Here is a 24,771-nt window from a genome sequence, read left to right as displayed (position 1 = left end):
TATAGGAATGTATTTTGAAATCAGATAGTTGTTAAAGAGAAACAGTTTGAGGAGTACACTAACTGTAAGGTTAATTTAAAAAAATAAACTGAATTATGATTGTAACTGTGAATAAATGACTTAGACATTAGGTAACTAGAGTCGCAGGACATTAATGACCCAAGTTATGCATTTACATTGCCTGAAGATGCCTTGGAAAACCTTTTGAAAGTCTGTTGTGGGACCTGAGTTTGTGACATGTTGCAATTAAACTATTGTGTGGCCGATCTATTGAGTACCTGTGGTGGCATTGATGGAGATGTAGTTGGCAGAGAATCCCTCAGTGGCTAAACTGGAGTCTGTGACAAACAACAGGCTCAGCAGGTTGTCAGTGCTGGTGATAGATGGAGGCACTGAACGTCCACAGTACCTAGAAATGTGAGGCACATCAAATCCCTTTATTCAGCAGGTCTAGGAAATGGGGTGTGTTACCTAGGGAGGAATTTCTGAGAAAACTAACTGTAAAGATTGGGAATAACTTGGGAAAATGTGGGATGAACCAGGTGCCTAAACTGTATTTCCAGTGTTAGGGGCTAAGATTTCAGTTCTTATTTGACCGATGCTGTCATTGTTTCTTTTGATATATATTCAACATTCTTGTATTTCAGTATATTCACATTTTCTCTCAGAAATAATTCTAATGGGATGTCAGAATGCATGCCTGTATTTAGACCCCCTTCACTTTTTTCAAAGTTTATGGGTCCTACATTTATATACATTATCTACATTAAACAATCTACATTAAACAACCAACAAGATGTTTTCACTTTGTCAGTAATAAAAAACTAAATGTAAAATAATAAACAAAATCCCATTTAACAGAATACCTTTTATAAATAGATCAATATCATGTACCTGCCGATCTTGGTTCCATTCTGCACAGAATCACCATCATAAACCTCCAGGTAATCAAAGTTACAGTTATCGTGGTACTCCAAGTTGAAGGAGTCAAACGACAGCCGAATCACGTTGCCTGGGGCAACGCTGATGTACCAGGTACAGTTGGCACCATGGGGGTATCCTGTGGGGTGGCCAGGACTTGTGATAATGCCTGATGGACTGGTCAGAGTACCACCACAGCCTGGAAGGCGAAAGAAAGAAAGAAAGAAAGAAAGAAAGAAAGAAAGAAAGAAAGAAAGAAAGAAAGAAGTAAGGTCAACAACAGGTGTTTGTGAGTTTGACCGGCACAAAGAGAATCATATAGATTATTACCGCCTTGTGGCTTTATTTTGCATCACAGCTTGCTGTGTATAATGCTGCATAGTCCCTATTCTTCCAATTGCTTATTTTCTAACCTGAGAGGGAAACCAGTCTGAAATGTTCAATAAATATTAACCCTACTCTCACCCTCCAAGGCAGAATCGTAGGCTGCTTCAAACCCATGGTTGCTGACGGAGGAGTCTGTCCTGAACTTGATGTACATAGACTTCTGAGTGGACTGGAGCCTGGGGGGAATCATAACACCACAATATTTTCCCAGCAGAGGAGAGCTAGATGTGGAGCCATCCCTGACCTGGTTTTAGAAGGGAAGACAGAGGAAACATGCACAGCTTTGTTGATCCAATGATAACAAATATTTTGCTTTTAATTGTAGACATTTTTAGCAGAAAAAAAAAAACCCGTAGAGTAGTTTTAGCACTTACCTCAACAAAGTCAAAACTGCAGGAGCCTCCCTCAACGTCAAACGACAGGAAGTTGAGTGTGACTATGTAGCTTTCTGGCTGGTTAATGACCCACTCACACACCTTGTTGTGGGGATAGGGGTTGGGGTGGTAGGGAGAACGTATCTGTCCTGTCCCAGACAAGGTGCCTCCACATGCTGGGGAGAGGGAGTGTTGTGTGTTGGTCAGTGACTAATAGAATAGTCATAACTTATCCATATATTACAATTTAATTGCTTTTTATTAGAAATTAAATTGTAGAAACTTAGAATTGAATGTAAACAGGTGGAAAAACCTCATCAATAACTCATCATGTAACTCATCATAATATATGTTTCAGTGACTTTACACTAAATTAGTTATGCTAATTATATTTTATATGTCACTAATGTCACTATAATATGATACAACCTGTGAGAAAATCTCACCAACAGTGTAGACAGCCCTGAAGCCAGCCATACTAACTGAGCTGTCAGACTTGAAGAGAACCCACAGAAAGTTGGTAGATGAGATGATGGGAGCTGGAAGTGAGCTCCCACAGTACCTCCCTATCAGAGGATCAGTCTCCGACCTTCCATCACGAACCTGAAAAAAAAAAGGAGTAAAAAGAAAAAAAAAAGTCTTAATTTCTTTTCTATTGTTCCTGTCGCACTGTGGAACAGTTTGTGCCTCAGTGTGAGATTTTTCCGATTATGTTACTATGTTTCAATCCCAGATAAACACCTGCATTCACACTGTGGCTTTTGAGCCTCCCCTAAGACAAGTATTCACATAAAAGTGTAGCACATTTTTAGAAATATGTTTGTACATCATAAACACATCATACCTCCACATAGTCAAAAATGCAGGTGCTGTGACTTTCCAAATTCAAGTTGGTGAAGTTGAGGGCCACCTTCTCACCCGCTGGCAACCTGATCAAATAAACACACTGACGGTTGTGGGCATAGTTGTTGGGCCAGTTGGGGGAGATGATAATGCCCTCACTCTCAGTGAAGGTACCACCACAACCAGGGTCACCTTAAACACAAAACCAGTAAATATGACCAAATTTTAAATGTGTAAGGGTTGAATTTTAATCTGCATGCTAATTCTGCAGTGATGAGCTTGTAACCATGAAAAGACTCTCTGAGAAAATACGCTCTGCACTACAATGTAGTGAAGCCACAAAATGCACCTAAAGAAGTTTATTGGAATTGGATTGATAAAAATCTGGAAAATAATGTTTCCCGCATGACAGTCCTGTGTTACGGAACAAATTATTTTTAAGCTACTGGTAAGATCATTAAAACCTAGTTGTACTATCCCCTTTCCCTTGCCTTACTGTCAATAATAGTTTTCCAATAAATGTCACGTGAGACAGCTGCCTATTTTCAACAGGTTAAAGTGTAGCTTAGTATGTGAACACTACTCTTACTTTGTTTGCACAGTTTCTTACTTGGTGATGTTGTGTATGTAATGTGGAAGCCTCGATCAGAGACACTGAAGTCAGAGTGGAAGTGGATCCATGCAGATGGACCGGTAGTGCGCAATGGGGGAGGTGACGCAGAACTGCAGTACTTTGCCAGAACTGGGTCTTCAGGAAGAAGACCATCCCGGACCTACAGAAGAACAATTTCAAGTAGTTATAGGGTTTTGCTATACTGTGGGCATATTGCTTGTAGTGGAATGCAGTGAATAAGCCAACAAACAGGGGACAGGACAAACAGCAACCTCCTTCGTCTTCCCATCGGAGGATGTGAACCAAAAACATCTGGTTTTCGGATCACTGAATATAATTCATAGGCGTGAATAAATAAATAAAAGTGAATAAACATCTCTTAATGACAAGGACTGTACCAAAGACACTCGAGGGGGTCATCTAACCCTGGCTTGAACCCGTATTAGTAGATGCATGCTAATCCATTTGGTATCAGCAACCATCAGTGCCACACACTGGGAAGAAAACCAGAACTGCCATAAAACTGGCTAAACAGGGATGAAAAAACTTTTGGATTTAAGCCCAAAACATAGATTAAAAAGAACAGTTGATCTTAATAACACTCACACCAGTATGTCTAAGAGATGATTTGGTGAATTTTGTACAAAATTGTTAACATTACTATAGAGTATTGATGATTCGCATCACTGTGGAAACAAACAGAAATGATGAGGAAAACCACAAGATACAACACTTCCATCTACAGGCCGAGATGGTTAAAGCATTCAGTATGAAGTCGGCCCAGGTTCCTTTTAATGCTGTTGTCCTTAAGCTCAATTCTTTCATGTTACACTGTTAATCTTTTGCATATATACTCATGTCATAATGATTACGTTGACTCATGTTATGCTGTTTAAGTGTCAAGATTATTCTTCAAGCTTTAATACATAGTTAGGTAGGAAGGAAGGAAGTTAGGTAGGAAGGAAGGAAATGAATAGGTAGTTAATAGCTATAAATTTTCATCTTGATAAAGAAAGATCTGCTGAGTCTGTTTAGTTTTCAATAATGTTTATGAAATTATTTCATATCATTGAAGACATTCAGGGAGATAAATAACATTTCTCACCTCTAAGTAGTCAAAGTTGCAGTCAGGGTGATGCTCCAGGCTGAGAGTCCCAAATGCAAAGGTGATGAGTAAGCCGGGCTCCACGGTCACTGCCCAGAAGCAGTCCCGGTTAGGTGGGTAGTTTCCAGGGTAACCAGGTGAGTTTATATTACCGTAGGGGTCTGTTAGGTCACCTCCACACACTAATATGGGAAGGAGAGTTCAGGGAAAGATGAACAATTATTTCAGGCTCTGTTCTTTAAAAGCTTCTCGCCCAATGTTTGTGGTTTTTCCTGGTGGGAGATGTAACCAGGTGCTGCTCAAAATATACCCTCTTGTAAGTATCATTCCAATATAGTATTAGATTTAATTAATAATACATTTTTATATAGTATTTACAAATCCTTTAAAAATAGATTTGTGACACTATTGCAGACGTTATGAGGATTGCTCGTTAGCCCTTACCTGGGTCCTGAGACTGCCAAACTACTGTAAAGCCGCCTCCACTGATGGAGTGGTCAGAGCGAAACCAGAAATACAGGGAGTTATGGGAGCTAAAGAGCTCTGGTGGGTTATTTTGGCCACAGTATTTTCCAATCATGTAAGCAGAGGCGCTGTCCCCATCGTGAATCTGAAGGAAGTCAAAGTTGCAGTTGGCACTGTTCTCCAGATGGAAATAAGGGAAGGTGATACGCAGAACCTAAAGAGGAGAGCTCACGTGATTCAAAGGATCTCTGTCAATATGCATTATTTGAAATAGATTATTATTCATTCATAAAATATTATCAATTACTGATTATTTTTCTCTTTTCAGCTGCTTTTGAATTAAAGCACAAACTTTAAGTTTTATAAAGAGTAACATTCAAGGATATTTCAGTTGCTTAAATGTCACAAGTAGTATGAGCAACTACAACGGACCTTGTTTGGGTCTACGCGGATCACCCAGGCACAGCTGACCTGGTGATTGTACTCATCATGACCTGGGGTGTTGGGATAACTGAAGGAACCTGCAGGGCCACTCAGTGATCCTCCACACTCTGGAACACATACAAACTTACAGTAGCAACTTGATAAGATTGGTGTTTTTTACAAACTCAAGTCCTGTTGGTACCTTGCTGTGCAGTCTGGCAGAGTGGGCCTGTCCACTGGGCAGTGCAAGTGCATGTGAATCCATTAATGCCATCAGTGCAGGTTCCTCCATTCTGACAGGGGTTGCTTGCACATTCATTGACATTCTGGTCACAGTGTACTCCTGCCCAGCCAGGGTTGCAATTGCAGATGTAGCCAGGAGACGAGGCGGTGGCCTATGAGAGCAGCAGTGAACAAGTAGGACATTCGTGAGGTTTTTATCATCAAAACACAATTATTATAGGATTAAACAGATGTTTAAAGACTGATTAAGACGTTGGCCACACTGATGAGAATTTAGTAAATCTAAAAACACCTTTGACAAGCTCAGACCTTACTTAATTATGTTGGGTTTTGGACTTTGGTCATGAAAACAAAAAAACATACCACACACTGTCCATTGACACATGGGTTGTTGGTCTGACAGACATTGCTGGTCTGGGTGCAACCTGTTGGTCCGTAACCATTGCCTGTGTAGCCTGGAGGGCAGGTACATATAGGGAGGCTTGAGCCTGGTGGAACGAGGGAGGAAGAAGAAGAATATATGGTCATGACCCACACAGCATATGTAGCTCTTAAATTCCACTTATGTAAAGACAGAAAACAATTGTATTGTGATAGTATTATATATAGAATTGTGTTATTAGGTGCTGAACTTACATTAGGCTAAATTATATGACATTTACTTTTATTTTTTGATACAAATAACAAAGCACTGGAGTGTTCAGGCTGAAAGAGTAATTCAAATATTCACATTTTAAAATGGAAAAAGTCCAGTTAATGAAGCCTTATTGGAAGAGCAGCTTAGAGCTTACACTCAAACATTTTGAGAAATTTCAACTTACTATGTTAGAAATGAGGACCCAGGTAGGAGGATTTCAAATTTAGACACAGAATAGTCAACATTGCAAGAGGCTTCAAAGAATCTTTGGAAACGTTTAATAGAGAAATTATGGATCATGGTGTCCATGGCACATAACGGATCCAGTCACACATTAATGAAGAAAGGCAGGTTTTTACACAGGGTTACTTACTTTTTCCAGCCACTGTACATTCTCCAATGTTTTTCTGATTGGCTCTCTCCCCAATATTACATTAGCATTAGTCTCGTGATATACGTTTTTATCCTTTTCTTTATTCAGTCTATACTGTTTTTGTTTACCTGGGGTGGAAGAGCAAGTAGCTAATGGGTAACAGCCTCCATTGTTGACAGCGCAGATGTTGATCTGGGTGCATGTTCTCCCATCGCCTTCATAACCTGCACACATACAAGAGATTTAAATCACACAGATGACACATGCTGAGACTGTTGTAGAGACTTGTGCTCCTCTTCTGAAAGTTCAGACACATAAACAGAAACGGGACAAACATGAAAAGGGGTCTGCCTACAGAGGATATTGAGGTCTTGGCCTTCTGCACATACACATGATAATACCCAGGTAATACACACCCTCTCTGGTAATTACTCAGAATTAACAGGCTTCCAGTTACATTCATAACCCTTGTTTCCGCCACTCGTACCTGGAGGGCAGGAACCACAGTGGAAGGAGCCCATGGTGTTCATGCATTGCACCATGGGAGTGGTGGAGCAGCCGCCATTATTAGTCAAACATTCATTCACATCCTGACAGCTATAACCGTTGCCTTGCCAACCTGAAACATATTAGAAAAAAATTTAAACAAATCTCTCACTTTTTTTACATGAATAACTGTGTGCGCTTGTGACAGAGAGAAACTAAATACAGGCACAGAAAAAAGCAACTTGAAATAGTCATTTAACTAATTTATACAGATCTACTGTATTTCCACAGTAATACGGTTAAAAAAAACTAAACAGAATTACAATTAACTAATGCAAGTGCTTGTGGCTTTTGCCATTTTAAAAGAGAGTGCAGTGTGAACTGTGGGGTTGGATGTTACCGGCAGGACAGGCTCCACAGTAGAAGGAACCCTGGGTGTTGTAGCAGGGAACAGCAGGGTTGGTGGAACAAGGCTTGTTGGGTAGGTTACACTCATCAACATCTGCTACACAAGCCGGGTTCCCAGCTGGAGCCTCCCAGCCACTATTACAAATGCACTGGTACTTAGGCTGTTTTTTAGGGGGAAATTCAGAGAGTAGAAAATCTGTCAACCAAAATGATCTGTACAGTAAAACAAAATCATGCTCCATACAGCATAAATCCTCGCTTTTTCCTTCTTGTCATAAAAAAATCTTATATTGCTTTTAATTTAAACTCTTTTCAATCCTGCTCTGTCTGTAGATGTGTTGAGTAAACTGGTGAAGTTTCTGGTTACCTGTCCAGGTGTAACTCGGTCTGCATCAATACATGTTCCATGCACACACAGGTCCTGTCCTGCATTCCTGCAGTCATCGTAACGCACAGTGCAGAGAGTCCCAGACCATTCTGGTGAACAATTACAACTGGATGGAAGAGCAATATTAGCAAACAGTAAGTTAATAAACAAAGACATCAGGATGCATACAGTATCTGATAATCCACTGATAAGTGACAGGGAGAAGGATCCATACAGCCTCCAACCTGTTTCGTTACACTCCAGCATTTTGTTTTACATGGACTAATTATTACTGTTGAAAGGTTTGGTGTGTGGTCTCCATATGTCCCAAAGCCAACATTATTATAGTACTGTGCAAAAGTCTTAGGTCAGCACTTAAGTTGGTGTTTTATGAAAACTACAATGACAGAAATATTTATTAGAACTAAGTGCAAAGGGAAGAAAATCTGAAGACGGTCTCCCGGTAGGTCACACTAAATACTGACTTTTGCCTCAAGTACTTTGTTTAGATTATTATTTTTTGAACACTTTTCTGGTAATAACCGAGAAATAAATATGGATTGTCATTAAAAACTTGCTAAAACAGCGTTTTGGCCTAAAACTGCGCAGAACTGTGTGTTGGAAAAATGTGCTGGGAAATCCACTTAAAATCCACTGGCTTTTCCAAGCTTTTATTTTGGCCAACATACTTTATGGAAACACAAAATACTTTAAACTGTTTTTCTACAATGACTTCACATTTTCTTTAAAATGTTTAAACTTGTTATAGTTATGGATTATGGAAAGCTCAGACGTACGTAAAGGACCCAGGGTTGTTGACACAGGTTGCTCCATTCTGGCAGCCCTGTGGTGTTCCTGCAAACACCTGACACTCATTCACATCTGTTGCACAGTTAGGACCCTGAGAAAAAAAAAAAAAGGTCAAAACACAGACACCAGGTTCAGATTCATTTTCTATGGGCACCGCTATGTCCTAGAAATCTCCCCCCACACATCACTAAACAATATTCTCAATTACTTTGTGGTGGTGATCGCTGACTACATTATGCTAAATGGCAATGATACATTTTTTTAAATGAACGAATAAATAAAGAAATACATTTATTAACAGCAGTGCTTCCTCAAGAGCTGTGGGTTAATGTCAGGAATACAACCACCACAGATTTAACTCTGTATATGCAGACTTTAGTCTGTAGTTAGGTTTAGGAAACAAAAACACTTCAAGGTTAAGATTGGGTAAGGATTGTGGTTCTGGATAGATGTAAATACACACATTATGTCTGAAGTCATTGTTTGTGCTGCCAGTGCATAAACAAAACCATACAAAAGATATGTTGTATTTTTACTGAATAGGAAAACCCAGCAAAGGCTTTTATTGACACACAAACTCCCATTTTAAACAGCTGATGATGCCTACAAATGCTGCGGGGATATACAGTACATTTGTCACATTCACCATTTCATTATCAACTGGGCAAAGGAAATGTTCAAGATGCTATTTAACCTATTTAAATATCCATTAAAATTGATACAGGCCTAGAGATGGGTCTCACATCACTGCCTAATTGAAGGGCCAGGATTTATTTTTTTTTGTGGGTCAATACCATAATAAAGTACTAGCAATAAAATTAAGTATCTGGCTCAGAATCTGTATCAGAAGTATCAACTATTATGATTACTTACTGTCTACAACTACAACAATGATCCCATTATAGGAAACAGTACGGTACTCACAGCCCAGTTCGTGGGACACACACAGTGGTATGAGTTGAGTAAGTTCAGACATGTTCCTCCATTCTGACATGGATTACTGCTGCATGACACCTTCTGGACTGTCTATGGGACAACAGGCGAGAGCAAACATTAAATCTAAGAAGCAGTGTTTGAGCCATTACAATAAACAGCTGTTTATGGTCTCACCAGTTCAAGTGTGGTCACTTTACTTTCAAGTGTTGCCACCTGAAAAGTGTGGGAAGAAGAATGGGACATTTTTTTTAACACACTGACCAAGTCCAATGCTTAAATAATGATCAAATACATATTTGAACAGATGCATTAAATACAGTAATTCACACAAAAAACTGAATAGAGAAAATAGAGAAAAAGTTCACAGTGTACGTGAATGAGCATTTAAATGGTTACATTTATATAAATAAATGTTTTATGATGAGTATTACAAATTTCAGTAACAACATGAAGCTTTTAATGTCCTACCTTTGTATCAAGCTGATTTAGTTTATTGGTGACATCAGGTGGGACTGCACCCCCGTGAGACTTAATGTTGTCAATGTCTTCTTTGTTGGATTTGATCTAAAACCAGCCAAGTCACATACAGACACTTCAGTAGCAGTTGTCACTGAAGAAATCCTCCCTAATGCATGAGGAGTTCATCCCTGTAAAACTTATTGGAAAGTACTGCTGTAAACACAATTTCCAAGAATGAAATGTTTTATTTGATGTTTCCTTATTTGTATTATATTTATGTTGAATTTGGCCAAAGTTTTGATGCCTTATTATTTTTTTACTTTTTGACAGTCTTTTTTACTTTATATGATATATGATGCTAAATCTAGCAAGCAGATTTAATTTTTCATTTAAATTTCCTGAAGGATTTTTTCCTTCCACAGAGTTTAAAGAGCTGCTGTCCTGGCAGCAATGTATCAACAATTTTTGGATCTATATAAAACAATACATCCTCACTGCTTCCATTCATTTTACCCTTGAGCCACATAGCAACAACTTCTGTGTATAAAATCATCAGATAAAATAAATACAAACATACAAATACACACAAAATGCAATTCAAAGACTGTGTAAATGCTGTTTAAATGCTGCACATGCACCTGATCTTTAACCTCGGTTAAACTGCTGTGTCTGTTTCCTCCCGTGTTAATCATTCATAAGCTCATATGAGGAGCAGCAGCTTTCAGATGTATAAAAACTGATAAGAAGTTATAATGATACAGTTACATAGAGGAGTAGTGAAAATTGTCTCGTTTGGATAAGCTAATTAGTTTAGTGCTGTGACGTGCTGATGTGCAGAAAGTGTACTCGTGTTTCAACAAATACAAAAAAAATAAATAAAAACTCTTCATACTATTCCAAGTAATAGTCTCTCATTTCAGTCTGTTCATCAGGAATAGACAAATTCTAAGTGATCTAGCATCTGCGATTATGATAAGAGGATAAGCCCTTAAATGAAGGAACTTCATAGAAAACTGCTTCAAAATGTCTTAACTCTCAATGGACTGTTATAAACAGAGTCCAACTTTTCTTCCAAACATGTTTGAAATACGAGGTATTTATGCTTTTCCATTTCCATTCAGTCATTTAGCAGACGCTCTTATCCAAAGCGACTTACAAGTGAGGTACTGAGCAAGTAAAAATCTAAGCCAAGGAGAAAACATGAAAGTGAAGTCCTATCAGAAAAGCGTTTACATTTCATGACATGCAAGTCTTTCTTACACACTGTTATATGTCAACTTATTTGTTTGATATAAATTATTTTCATGAACTCTATGAAATAACTATAATTCACCTTATGAACCAGACTGTGACTTTGCACTTGTTTGTTAGTAGCAGAGATAGTCTGAGCTCACCTGACTCAATAGTTGAGTGAGGTCCTCGTTATTCACTTTAACTCGGCCTGATGCTGGCGTCTGGAAGCGGATGTCTTTGTTGTCCCCAGTTGAGAACACCAGGTGACCATTTTGTGACAGCATACGAGGCCTACAGAGTCCAGTCAGTGAAGATTAAATCCATAATACAATATGTTCGTGTGTCTTCTCTGTGTAATTTCAAATTATAATATGAAAACCATATCTAAAAACTCAAACTCACTGGTCATTGCTTGCGGCCCTCTTGCTTCGTCTTTGCCCTACGTCCCTCGGCTCTCCTTGCAGCCCCACTAGAAGGAAGAGGAGTATTAAGAACAGCCATGACAGCCTCAGTGTCTCAGCCATCGAACAGAGATGAGCTGCCTGGACACTTGAGACGACTTGACTGAAGTTTGATGTGCTGCCACACTCTAATGCTCACTGTCAAGACTTTGACCTCAGTGTACCACTACAAAGCACATCTCCATTTACCAGAGCTGGTTAACTTTATTAGTGAGGGAGAATGTCCCTCACATGATTAGAGGAGATCAGTAACTTGCTTGTTGTGACATTGTGCACACACATAAAAGATTTGCCATAAGCCTTATCATAACATAATTTTGAATTATATATTACAGTCAGATCATGAACATTTCTAACACTATGTGAGTGTTATGTTTATTATGGTAAAAGGTAAATGGTCTGCGCTTTTCCACCTATTGGCACTCAAAGCACTTTACATTGCTTCTTATTCACACATTCGCACTCACAATCACACATACACACTTTTTTAATAAAATCTCATTTTGTATGTTCTATCTTAATAGCCATACATTTGGAATAAATTATAAAGTTATTTTAATAATTTAGATATTAGTCATGTGTTTTGTGTTGTGCATTAAAACATTTAAGTACTTTTTGCTTATTATGCATTATTTAGTGCCAATACTGGTATTTATTTATTTTTTTTAAAAACCCCATTTTGTAGCATTTATCCTTTCCAATGTTTGCAACATTTAGTGGTTGTATCACTAAATACCTTCAACAGGCAGTTTAATATTATATGACAAGTATCCTGGGAGTTGTCAAGTTGTGCTAATTCAGTCTTGATCCAGGATAATAATCCTGATCAATGTACAAAGTGCTTTTTACTGTTTATCTGCAAAATGTATTGTAGGCATCCACACTTTATGATGTCTTATAACCATCTGCATATTATTCACTTAAATGGCATCTTGTAAGTCCGTTCGTCATCTCTAGAAATCATGTGAGACAGACAGTAAAGTTGACTAAGTTGAGAAGTTTTATGGTGGAAATGCAGTTTGGACTGTTACAGGACAAGGATCCAGAAGGATTCAGACCAGTCCTAATGTTAAAGTGACTAAAGTGCAGGATGTTGGTCGAGGCTGGAGTGGAAAACATTTGTCATGTATTTAACTGACTTAAGGATTCCGCCTTTTTCCATTGTACCCTACTGGCTGTATACAGAGATACAACTATGACACAATACAAACATATTTTGAGCTGAAGACATAAACTATTTTTCTACTAAATGATCTACTAATGTCAGTGATACAGGTTCTATCCCCGGCTACGGCTATATGTCAAAGTGTCTCTGGGCAAGACACTGAACCCCCAACAGCCCATTCCCCTCCCAAGCTGTGCAGTGCCAGTCCAAGCCTGGTAAAAATTGGGGAGGGTTGTGTCAGGAAGGTCATCCGGCGTAAAAACTGTGCCAAATCAACATGTGGACAATGATCCACTGTGGCAACCCTGAAATGACTGGAGAAGCCGAAAGGACAAAATAATGATAATAATAATAATAATAATAATAATAATAATAATAATAATAATAATAATAATAATAATAATAATAATATTAAATATTCTAACACTCCTTCCTCCAATCATCCCTTCACCTACATTCTCATCCCAAATGTGGCTCAGCCGTTTACAGCTGACCCCGTTCACAATCTGGACTCCTGAATAACAAACTGTTGATTTATGCACTCATTACTTTAGTGGAGTTCTTTACATTTTTTCTTTACATTTAGTTTTTTCAAAATTGAAGTGTGGCATTAATCACCCAGTGGATTTACTGAGAGGTTGCTTTAATAGCAGCCTTCAGCTTGTCTCGGTTGTTGGGTCGGTGTTTCTTATCCTCTCTGAGCAACACCCTTTGGATTCTCTATGGGGTTTAGGTCAGGTGAGATGGACAATCATGCACAGAAATGTTACGGTCAGTAAACTAGTCAGAGGTAGTTTTGGCACATGGGCAGGTGCTAAGTCCTGATAGAAAAGGAAATCATCATTTCTATAAAAGTTGTCAGCAGTTGGGACAAAAGCAGGAAGTGCTGTAAAGTCTCCTGGTAGATGCTGCTTTGACTTTGGACATCTGATAAAACAATGGACCAACACCAGCATTGCCTCAAATCCTTACTGAATGTGAAACCTTCACACTTGAATTCAAGAAACTTTGAGTCTGTGTCTCTCAACTCTTCTTCCAGACACCGTGACCTTAATTGCCAAATGAAATGGAACATTTACTTTGGACGACTGAATGACAGTCCAGTTTTTTCTCCTAGGTCACACTAGGGTCATCATCAAAAACAAAACAAAAAACTACCAGGAAAGCGTTTACATCTTTCTGTAAACTGAAATGAATTGGTATAAACACAAGATCATGTTATTCACATTATTTGTCCACATATTGTCATTGTCTTTACAGGAAACAAAATTTTAATTAGTTTTCTCAGGAAAACTGAATGTGCCACATTCAACTTCTCTTATTTTCAATTAACAATCACATTTCCTTTTAATAATATCTGCATGGATTTCTCTTACACATATTGCACATTGCATTAAATACCACTTATTTGCATTTGTACGACTTATTTCTACTATGTCTAGTACTGTGTTATTTTCCTCTTCTATTACTGGATCGTCTTTTTTTTTTTTTTTAAAGCAGACATAAACTGGTCTGCTACTGATTCTACACAGTTTTGTTACTTCTGTTAAACAATAGACCCAAAGGATCAACATCTTAATCCACTTTATGTCTCTGTGTATTGTGGAATCTACTCACCTCTTCTGCTATCGATCCATAAAACTTTCCTGGTCTGCTTTGTCGTTTTTATATTTGTGTACTTTATGTCTTGGCTCTTTTTCTTTTACCTGCACCGTCCTTCTCCATCATTACTGGCCTTTCTCTTAAAGCTTTGTTTACTCTAATCCTTTACTGATGTAGTGCAGGATTCTAAACATTGCAACATAAAACATCCAAGTCCACAAACATTTAGTGTGAGTACTCTCCTTATTTTCAGTTTTTTCTGATGGCCCCTGGTCATCTTCTCGTACTTTCCTCTTCCCTCCTGTTTGTGTGTTATCCACTTTTGTGTGGTTTTGCCAATTAAGTACCTCTGTGACCTTACTTCCTTCTCAGGACTGGCCTTATTTTACTTTTCATGTACAGATCTGCTGGTCCAGAAATGAGAAAAACACAGCGGAGCATTAATTTGCTGTAAAGTGGTCACTAACTCCATGAAATTGTCTTTTTAATCATCTGAATTCAATATGAGGGTGAGAGAAGGAGTTAATAGCATAAATCCGAGATTTGTCTTGAAATATTTACTCAAAAAATGCCAGTCGATATGATGGGTCATAACATGCATGAATGCAGGCTTTTTATTTTTTCTAGTATTGTACGAGGAAGTCTGAAGTGGAAGACAAGTATGTAAGAGTGGTGCAGGACATGTAGGAGAGCTGTAAGACTGTGATGAGGTGAGCTGTAGGTTTGACAGAGGAGTTCAAGCGGGAGGTGGGTCTGCATCAAGGATCAGCTCTGAGCCCCTTCTTGTTTGCTCTGGTGATGGACAGACTGACAGATGAGGTTAGACAGGAATCTCCATGGACTATGATGTTTGCAGTGGACATTGTGATCTGTAGCGAGAGCAGGGACCAGGTGGTAGGAATTCTAGAAAGGTGGAGGTCTGCTCGTGTGGGACTGAGCAAGCAGGCAAAAGGAAACAGGTGATTTTTAAACAAACAAAAAAAGGATTTTTAGTTACCCTAAAATATGAAAAACAAGTTGCAAAATATTGGGTCCATAAAAAAGGGTGAGCAAAACCAAACTGAACTGAACATAACAAAATTATCTTTAGAGAAACATACTAACAGAAACAAAGTAACCCAAAAAAAAAAACTAAGCCAGAGACTGAAAGCACAGGGGAACTTTGCCTTGACACTCAAATTTGAGCTCTGGTGCATCCTGTTTCCACTGATCATCCTTGAAATGTTTCTACAAGTTGATTGTCGGAGTCCACCTGTGGGAAAATCAGTTGATTGGACATGATTTGGAAAAGCATACAGTGGATGCGGGGAGTATTCACAGCGCTTAACTTTTTCCATGTTTTGTTATGTTAAAGCCTTTTTCTACAAACAATATCCCATAATGTCAACGTGAAAGAAGTTAGTTTGAAATCTTTACAAATTTGTTAAAAATAAAAACTGAAAAATAATCACGTTTGGACATGATTCAGAAAACACCTGTCAAAATAAGGTCCCACAGTTAACGGTTCATGTTAGAGCACAAACCAAGCCATGAAGTCCAAGGAATATTCTGTAGACCTTTGAGACAGGATTGTATTGAGTCACAGATCTGGGGAAGTACAGATAAGTTTCTGCAGCATTGAAGGTCCCAATGAGCAAAGTGGCCTCCATCCTCTGCAAATGGAAGAAATTTGAAACCACTGGGACTCTTAGTGGGGGAGTGAGCCAAACTGAGAGATCGAGGGAGAAGGGTCTTAGTAAGGAAGGTGACCAAGAACCCGATGTTCACTCTGAAAGATCTCCAGCATTTCTCTTCCAGAAGAAAAAACATCTCTCCAGCACACCACCAATCAGGCCTGTATGGAAGAGTGGCCAGAAGGAAACCAGTCCTTAGTAAAAGGAACATGACAGACCACCTGAAGGACTCTTAGAGCATGAGAAACAAAATTCTCTTGTCTGATGAAATAAAGATTGAACTCTTTGGCCTGAATGCCAAATGTCATGTCTGGAGGAAACCAGGCACCGCTCACCACCTGCCCAATACCATCCCTACAGTAGGACGTGGTGGTGGCAGCATCTTGCTGTGGGGATGTTTTACAGCGGCAGGAACTGGAGACTAGTCAGGATTGATGGAAAGATGAATGCAGCAATGTACAGAGACATCCTTGATGGAAACCTGTTCCAGAGTGTTCTGGGCCTCAGACTGGGGTGATTGTTCATCTTTCAGCAGAACAACGACAATAAGCACACAGCTAAGGAGTGGCTAAGGGGCAACTCTGTGAATGTCCTTAAGTGGACATTCCCAGAGCCCAGACTTGAACCCGATAGAACATCTCTGGAGAGATGTGAATATGGCTGTGTACCAACACTCCCCATCCGACCTGATGATGTACATGTTATTTCTTCATTTTTTTATTTTTAATAAAATTGCAAAAATATCAAACAAACTTCTTACATTTTTGTTATTGAATTACATTGTTGTTATTATTGTTATTATTATATTAGAAAATAATGAATTTGATTAATTTTGGAATAATAAGCAATATGAATATTTTCTGCATGGCTGTATAATGGCTGATCAGACCATTAAAGAGGGGTACATGAAATAAATAACATCACAATTAACTTATAAAGAACAAAATATAACAATAAATCTATGGAATGCAAATAATTAGACATTGTCCAAACCAACTATATTAAATAACCAACATAAGCAAGTAAGCCAAAATCCTTAAATTACAATCCCCCCTTGAAGGTAGCAGGCTCTTGTTCTGGTCCAACTGAAACCTTCCTCTATTTAAATGTTCTGTATGCACTTCAATATGAAGCTTGTACCTCCTTCAGTGGAGGAGCCCTATTCCAGTTTTAGTTTACTTTAGTTTGGAGCAAAAGGTACAGGTGAAAATAATAATTGAAACAATAAGTAGAATTATTAAGGGGGTTTCTGTCTGTTTATGCACAGTGTGCTTTAATGGTTTGCTTTATCACTAATTACCACTTGCTGTGGGGCCCTGACCATGTTCTGCACTTTAAGCTGTTGCCATCACTGTGCAGGAGCAGCGCTAAAGCTAAAATTAAGTGTGTCAGTCCATGATTGATTTAAAAATAACTTGAGGTACATAGTTCATTTTTAGTTTGCCCACTTTGTCTGTAGTTTGGAGCATTTGACGCAAGCAGGATTGTGCTTTGGAGACAGTGGTACGGAATTTATGAATGCTTTAGCGTGCAAGGAACAAATGAATAAGACCATGACATTAACTGTATCAGATTCACTTATTAAAAGGTTTGTTCTGAAAATGTTGACACTTTCAGACTCTGACCAAAGATATGTAGAGTGTAGCGCCTTTTCTTTGACTTTTTTAAGCTGTTGTAACTGTCAAACTGCAACAGATTCCATGTGTGTCTTCAGATTGAACAGGAGTGGTGTACTTTTTACACACAGCTGCAGTGGAAACATCTGCTGTTGCATAACTGTAATCTTATATGTGAATAATACAAAAATAGACAGATTCATGTCAAGCCAAAAGATACATGTACTTGTTTAAATTTGTATTTATGATATTTAATTGAGCATATCAATATGCATAAGAAAATTCACATGTAAAAATCATGTAACTTGCTGGTTTAAAAGCTGATGATGTATTTCTGATCAACATGTGATCAGTTAACATCCCCAACAGAGACCGTTTCAATTACAGCCCCTGGGCTAAGAACACACACAGATATAATTACAATAATAAATAAAATGTCTCCTCCCTCAGACTCAGACTGTAAGTTCTAGCTGACCAGTAGCTGCAGGAGTCTGGCCACCACCATGACATTGAGGCTGTTTCCTAGAACTTTGTAAAGCTGCTTTATTGGGATCTCCTCTGGAAAGGCTGTAAAATACAATAAAATAATATTAATTATATTATCAGTGTAAAAGTAAATAAAAAGCTTAATATCACATAGAAACCGTTTTCAGAATTGCACTGGAACCCTAAACTTCTGCAGACGTTATGTGGAGGAGCTGCATGTGAGAACACAAATGTGTGAAACAGTTAGACCAGATATGAACTCTTCTGCACACTTGCTGATTAAAAGTCTGTGTAATGTCCAGCTGAGCCCATGTATGAATAGAGCTTCAAGACTCAGGCAAATATTACAAAAGCAATTTGTTCATGTGAATAGAGCTGAAAACTGGAGAATTTGCAAGCGAGTGAGTGGAAGCATTGATGATGTTTGTGCTTCGATGGTTTAACAAAATGCAGTTTTGTCTCTACAGGACATTGTTCCCCTTGCCTAAACTAGAAGGAACATCTGACAATCTCTAGTTGGGTGCTACTTTACACGTGTGAAAGAACAAGTTCAGACAACATGTGATTGTTCACTTCAAAGTGAGGAAAGAAGAAAAAACACAGACATAAATTAATTTTTTGTTCTAAAGTTTTGGTCAAGAAAAAATGTGGTCTAACTGTAACAAAAACAGCAGATCTATATTAATAAAATTTTAAGTGGACAGTTAATATTTCCATTCTAGCTATACCTGGCTGGATTGAACATTTCTCTAACCTGAAAATATACACTTTGTTCTATGAACACTTTTTCATAGAAGTCAAGCTGTAAAACAAGATACATATATAGTGAAAAATAGGTTTGAAGGAGTAAACCTTGATTTAGCTCAAAAGTATAAAGCCAGAAAATGTCCATATGTTCCTATAGCCACGTTGTTAGTTAAAGTTCTTACAGCCAACATCCCATGAAAAATAACAATAAATGTATGCTAATAAAAAGCATTGTCTGTATTTTATTTTCAGCTCTTTGGAGTCGTTTCTAAAGAAACTACAGTGCCCAAAATAGTGTGGCTCTCTGACGTTTTAAATGTTTTTTAGATGACAGCAGAGCTGTGTGCCACATGTATTAGTCCCTGTTCCCTCGTATTTGCTGCCAATAGGAAAAGTTTAGAAAATGACCTTTATTTTGCCAGCGATGAGAGGATTTTGACTTACAGAAGGTTTGAGGGAATCCCATGAGGTTGGAAACTTCTCTTGGAGTAAAATAACGGAGCTTTAATTTTGACAGCTGCTCAAGTTTCTCAGCTTCAGAGCACTGATCCAGACCGTTATAGATATGATGCACCTGTAAAACACACAGCAACAGCCTTCAACACATTCTCAAACAGAAACTGGTCATCTTGAGCTGGGATGTGATAATAAGAATGAGGCATCCCCCAGTTTTTCTGTATTTAATAGAAAAAGGATAGGGAACAGCACAATCAAGGGCAATTATTTGTATAGCAATAGAGTAACACAAAAGCACAGTCAATACATAAAACATAACTAAATACATTAGATTAATAATTCAGCGGAAAGCTAATTTTTTTTTCTGAACATGTTTGGACTGTTAGTATCATGAGGTTCTTCATCTCAGCATTAGAGGTTGAGTGAAAATTTGAGTAACGCTTTAGTAACACCCCACGACTTACAGGGTAAGTAAAAAGAACTTACTGTGTACTTATTAGTAACAATGGTGTACCTCCACAGTACCTATGGATACACTTGTCGTTAGCTGATAACAATAAGCAAACTTTTAGAATTAGAATTAAAATATTAGAATTGAAAAAATACCTAGTGTTAGTATTTTGTAGTCAGGGGTACTTACATATTACATGATAGGTGTGAATAAGAGGCGCGGCTTTAAATTACAGTCATCTGTTGTACCTACAGCGTAACAACAGATAAAGGGATTTAAATGTATTTATTTGAAAATAAATAGCATTTATGCTTTTATTGCTTCTGTATGGGCCAACCAGGGTTTCGTCTGTTTTTTTGTTTATGTTGTGTATTGTAGGGTTAATTGGATTAGGAGGTACATGTATAGGTGTACTGATGAGGTCAGTAGTGACATCATATGGCTTTGATGATTGCCTTTATAGTTTGCCTTTTAAGATTTGTCCAGATTTCAAGGAAAAAACGCATAGCAATGCTTTTGTTACAAGAGTTCGGTTCAGCTCAGCTACTGAAGGGAACATACGTGGACGGCAAAGAGAGACAGTAACTGGAGCAAAGGATCTGACTACAAAGTGATGTGGACCCCAACAAGGAAGAAGTGAAAGGTTCAGTGTGTAGCTGTGGAATCACACGGTTTCTTACCGTGTTCTGTGGGTTTAGCCAAACTTTGAGACGCTTGTTTGATGAAACTATCTGAACGTGTTTGCGAGATAACTGTTCATAAAAGTATATGTACAATTAGTAAGTTGTGGGCTAAGTTGAAAAATACAATAAATGTTCAATCAGCCTCAAAGCATCGAAAACCAATTTAAATCACCTGAACTAAAGTATTCTAAACAACTTATTGATAAATAATGAAGTGTTATATGATAAGTGCGATAAGGGTGGTAGGTTTAAAGTGGAGCCTCTTACCGTCTTAGTAGTCATACCAGAAGTATTCGCACCTATTATGTAATATATAAGTACACCTTAACTACAAAATACTAACACTGTAGGTATTTTTCTTATTCTACCCTGTTATTCCCCACAGATTGCTCATTGTTACCAGCTAACCACAAATATGTATCCATAGGTACTGTGGAGGTAAACTGCTGTTACTGATAAATACACAGTCAGTTTGCTGTACTTACCCTGTAAGTTGCAGGCTCTAATCTAAGCGTCACCAAATTTTGCTTACTGAGTCAGTTTTATTGTAAAGAAACTGCAGGACGCAGGCCAATACTACTGAAGCAGTTCGTTCATACATCTTTAGTCTACCTCATCTAATATCAGTGAAAACAGTCAGTCAATCAGTAAGAATTAAGGCAAAACCCACCTCTGTATCCATGCAGCACTGCAGTACTGAGCCTGTGCCCTCCACATATCGTCCATAGCTAATAGGATAAAACATATTAGCAAGGTCTAATCACTGTATCACTAAGGTAATATTTTACAGTATCCAATAACTAGACAAAAAGCAGGATTGAGATACAATATCAACCAGTTAATCAAATGCAGATTATATTCTGTCTACATAGGTGTAGTGTAGTATACATTTTACTGCCATGAGTATGAAAAACAAGAATATTAAATGACATAAATATGTACCTACCCTTTGGTAAAGCAGGTTGACCTCCTGCATGTGGGCCTAACAATGTCCAAGATCAGAGCATATCTCTGCAGTGTTTTAGGAGGAAGCAGGAAGAGTTCCATGTTTACTTCCATCTCTGGTTCCAAGAAGTCCTGGATCATCCTGAGAGACTGGTCGTTGTTCTGCTTCATCTTCCTCTGAACTTCCACAGTTGTCTCTAGCTTATAAAGTACAGGATCTGCTTGAATTTTCTCTTCTGGCCCGCAGGTACCTGGGTGGGAAGCACTTAGGACTATGGGCTGCTCAGGCGAATCGCTCTCAGTGGGATGTGGGAAGGTATCTAAAATCTAAAATTGCATATTCAGTCAAGAGCCGTACATGGACACACACAAAACACTGCTCTGTAGCACAAGAGCCTTTTGTATATGAAATCAATTCTGAATTTGACACATTTTATAACATCAGGTTTAGAGTCACCAAGCCTCACCTTCTGGGAGCTGAAGTGTGCTGTTGAAATCTTGGCAATCAGAAAATAACGCAGTCTTGAATTCGGGATCCCAACCTGGATTTATAATTATTAACGTGATTTAAAGACTTACAGGCATCTTCACTAGGATTGGTGCATTCATTAAATTATAATAAGTGAGTCTTTCTTACACTAGTGGGTGAGACCATGATCTCCTCAAAGGTGTATCCACATTCTTTCAGCATTTTCACCAAAAGTTCCCTAAAAGGAAGAAATGAGATCCCTAATTTTAGAGCCTCAAAAGCAACTGGACAAACTAACATAATCACAAATTAAACTGAATTGTCTAAGTTTTGAGGTCAACAGTAAATGAAATGGTAAAAACTGATCTAAGGTGTCAGCAAAGAACATTTCCACTACACAAGGCTTATTCATAGATCAAACCAAGGATTAATCTATGATTTCTTAATGCTACTTCCTGCCTCCTGTAAATGCTGGTGCAGACTGACATCAGTCTCTGCTATTACCTGGCAGTAGAGCTCTCAAAGCCTTTCACATTCTCCAGCAGGATGTAACGGGGCAGCTTGTAAAGCCTGGCCACACAACACCATATGTAAGTTAGGGAGAAAGGATGAAAGGCATTATTGACAGAAATTATGATCTACTGGAACATACAGTAGATTATACACACAACTCACAGGACCTAAACAGCCAAGTTTTTTTGGCCAAATTATGCTATTATCAATGTTAACAAAAGTTGCCCAAACATCCCCAAAGTTTTTTTTAAAGTTAAAAAAACACACTGACTGACACAGAATGGTTACAGCACCTGCCACATAACAGCAACATCCACACATTGAGCCGAGCCGTGAACTTTTATTGCGTTTCCTAACCACTCATTCAAATTGTAATTTCAACATTAGAAGATTTTTTTTCTATGTGAGCCAACCTGGGGGCTATAATAATAAAAAACTAAATCTAGAGATTAAAGACCTTGGTAGGAGATTGAGGATGTAGAGGAAGCTTTTGGTTCTGGAGTCACGAATGTCACCCTGAAGTCCTATCCTGGACACAAAAAAACAAAAAAAAAACAATTGAAAGACCAGTTCTTATAAGGATTTAATAATTCTAAGATTAAGTAAACAGTGAATCTTTATATACTGTACACTAAGGCCAGAACCCAGCACAGCAAGCAAAGACAAATATTATAACTCATTGTGCTCTCTGGAATTTTCTTTTTCACGTTAAAGGGGTATCCAAACTAGCTTTGCCATTCTGCACCTGACCTACTGCGGCTTATCCATACTTGCAACAAGTGTCACTGTGGAAATCATACCCACACTCATAAATATGGGCAAAATATAGATTCGGCTTCAATTATTACGTTTGGAAAGTAAGTAGATCAACTGAGTGGAACTTACACATACAATAGACCTACCTGGTGAAAGGCTGGCACGGAGGGCTCATCAGAATCATATCAAACGATAACTTATTGAAGTCATCTAGTGATATGCCCTAAAAATAAAAGAAATAATTTTTAAATTGCAATGTTTGTGTTCATCTGTGTCTACAGCCTTACTGCATCCTGGTAGAGCAGTCGTCCACCAACAACACAGTTGTTGGTTTGATACTGGCTCCTCTCGTCACATGTCGAAGTGTCCCTGAACCTCAACTAAGTTCCTCCCAGGCCGGCTGCACAGCAACTCCCCCATCGGTGTGTGAGTGTGTGTGTGATTGTTAGTGTGAATGAGTGAATGCAAAGCACTGTAAAAGGTAGAAAAACCTCTGTAACCATTTACTGCACACATAACTGTTAAATACCTCAATAACATACCTCAATAGTCTTGTTCCAGAGGGGCGTGTCAGGGAAATTGTGCCTGTAGATCTGATTGGCTGTAGTGTTTATGTCCACAGCAGCCACTACCTCGGCAGGTATGCCACTCTCTGTAGGAGATTATAAAAAGATTCAAAAGATATCAAGTTTACCAACATGGCCAAAAGATCAGTCATGGGATGATTGAAGCAAACTCTAAAGTTTGTTTCCTATGCGTTTGTCACCACAGTAAATGATGTACCAATGATAATCTGAACAAAAGTTGTTTCCAGCACAAATAATCAGCCATTTAAAATGTGTCATGCAGCAAATGTTAAAGTAAAGACCGAAATCCAAACATTAAAACAACAAGAATGCGAGGATAAATCTCGGATGATAAACTAATGATATAAACAAACAAAAGCCTTCATGATAACGGCTACTGTACGTAGCAGAAACAATAACCGCCGACGCACAGTCCGCTGACGGTCACCAGTTAAAATAGCTGTCAATACGCCCGAAACACGCAGGTGTCTTCTGACTGTTCCAGTTTTTGCTCAGCTCAGGTGAGTAAATTATGCCCGGCAGATTTTGGTGTGACTGTACCACAGAGTGGCCAGTGTAAATTGTTACAGAGAACTGTTTGACCTATGAAAATGTTAGGTAGTCTGCTCCAATAAACGACAACTTAACAGCGATAATCCATCTCTGGGAGCTTGCCTTTTAATGCATAATGCATCCCACCGATCCCGCTGTAAAGCTCGAGCACCCTCAGGCTCCCCATCGCACATGACAAGCTCTTCTTCTGCGCTTTCTTCCTCTTCTTCCTCCTCTTTTTCAGGTTTATTGGAAGTTTACCAGAGCAGCTTAGAGGTGCATTACCGCCACCTGGTGGATTGGAGTATGAAGATTGTCAGGAAAAATATTTTTTCTGTTTAAGTTTGTTTCTTTAAATTGTTTAATTAGATGACTGTATACTTGCCATGATCCTTGCTTAAGAAGTTTTTAGTAATGTGAAAATATACTTAACATTTGAACAGACTCTTGATGATTACAATGCTCACATGCCTCAGTTGATTGTGTTTCGTTGGGTCCCGTTTGTCCTAACCCTAGACATGGAATAACAGTTCTTTTCGGTTCCTGT

The 24,771-nt window shown here is 38.4% G+C and overlaps 2 protein-coding genes across 3 annotated transcripts in view; both read right to left on the bottom strand.

The window, feature by feature from the left end:
• cubn (cubilin (intrinsic factor-cobalamin receptor)) overlaps positions 1-11,710 on the bottom strand; it is a 34,339-nt gene extending 22,629 nt beyond the window's left edge. Inside the window, exons 1-22 of the mRNA XM_067486867.1 lie at positions 11,486-11,710; positions 11,245-11,374; positions 9,860-9,955; positions 9,566-9,604; positions 9,380-9,481; positions 8,443-8,546; positions 7,646-7,772; positions 7,271-7,439; positions 6,872-7,003; positions 6,513-6,608; positions 5,738-5,862; positions 5,334-5,526; positions 5,141-5,259; positions 4,688-4,922; positions 4,244-4,425; positions 3,136-3,298; positions 2,527-2,717; positions 2,129-2,285; positions 1,683-1,858; positions 1,387-1,552; positions 895-1,120; positions 279-409 (exon numbers count right to left, since the gene is read on the bottom strand). Of these exons, the coding sequence (XP_067342968.1) occupies positions 279-409; positions 895-1,120; positions 1,387-1,552; positions 1,683-1,858; positions 2,129-2,285; positions 2,527-2,717; positions 3,136-3,298; positions 4,244-4,425; positions 4,688-4,922; positions 5,141-5,259; positions 5,334-5,526; positions 5,738-5,862; positions 6,513-6,608; positions 6,872-7,003; positions 7,271-7,439; positions 7,646-7,772; positions 8,443-8,546; positions 9,380-9,481; positions 9,566-9,604; positions 9,860-9,955; positions 11,245-11,374; positions 11,486-11,607 (3,181 nt within the window). The 5' untranslated portion in view covers positions 11,608-11,710. The remainder of the gene's footprint in view (positions 1-278; positions 410-894; positions 1,121-1,386; positions 1,553-1,682; positions 1,859-2,128; positions 2,286-2,526; positions 2,718-3,135; positions 3,299-4,243; positions 4,426-4,687; positions 4,923-5,140; positions 5,260-5,333; positions 5,527-5,737; positions 5,863-6,512; positions 6,609-6,871; positions 7,004-7,270; positions 7,440-7,645; positions 7,773-8,442; positions 8,547-9,379; positions 9,482-9,565; positions 9,605-9,859; positions 9,956-11,244; positions 11,375-11,485) is intronic.
• Positions 11,711-14,132: 2,422 nt separating this feature from the next.
• trdmt1 (tRNA aspartic acid methyltransferase 1) lies at positions 14,133-24,475 on the bottom strand. 2 transcript variants are annotated; one of them, XM_067486865.1, is made up of 11 exons: positions 24,348-24,475; positions 23,649-23,758; positions 23,253-23,329; positions 22,808-22,879; positions 22,342-22,407; positions 22,006-22,075; positions 21,836-21,910; positions 21,370-21,695; positions 21,094-21,151; positions 19,278-19,407; positions 14,133-18,167 (listed from the first exon to the last, which is right to left on the bottom strand). In XM_067486865.1, exons 1-11 carry the CDS (start codon positions 24,409-24,411, stop codon positions 18,067-18,069), a joined length of 1,149 nt encoding a protein of 382 aa, XP_067342966.1. In that variant the 5' UTR covers positions 24,412-24,475; the 3' UTR covers positions 14,133-18,066. The 2 variants fall into 2 exon arrangements, with proteins under 2 accessions (XP_067342966.1, XP_067342967.1); XM_067486866.1 differs by lacking the exon at positions 24,348-24,475 and adding an exon at positions 24,104-24,295.
• Positions 24,476-24,771: the final 296 nt, after the last annotated feature.

This window comes from Channa argus, chromosome 19 (assembly GCF_033026475.1).
Source record: "Channa argus isolate prfri chromosome 19, Channa argus male v1.0, whole genome shotgun sequence".
In the NCBI taxonomy this organism is placed as follows: Eukaryota; Metazoa; Chordata; class Actinopteri; order Anabantiformes; family Channidae; genus Channa; species Channa argus.
This window is presented reverse-complemented; position numbering and strand designations above follow the sequence as displayed.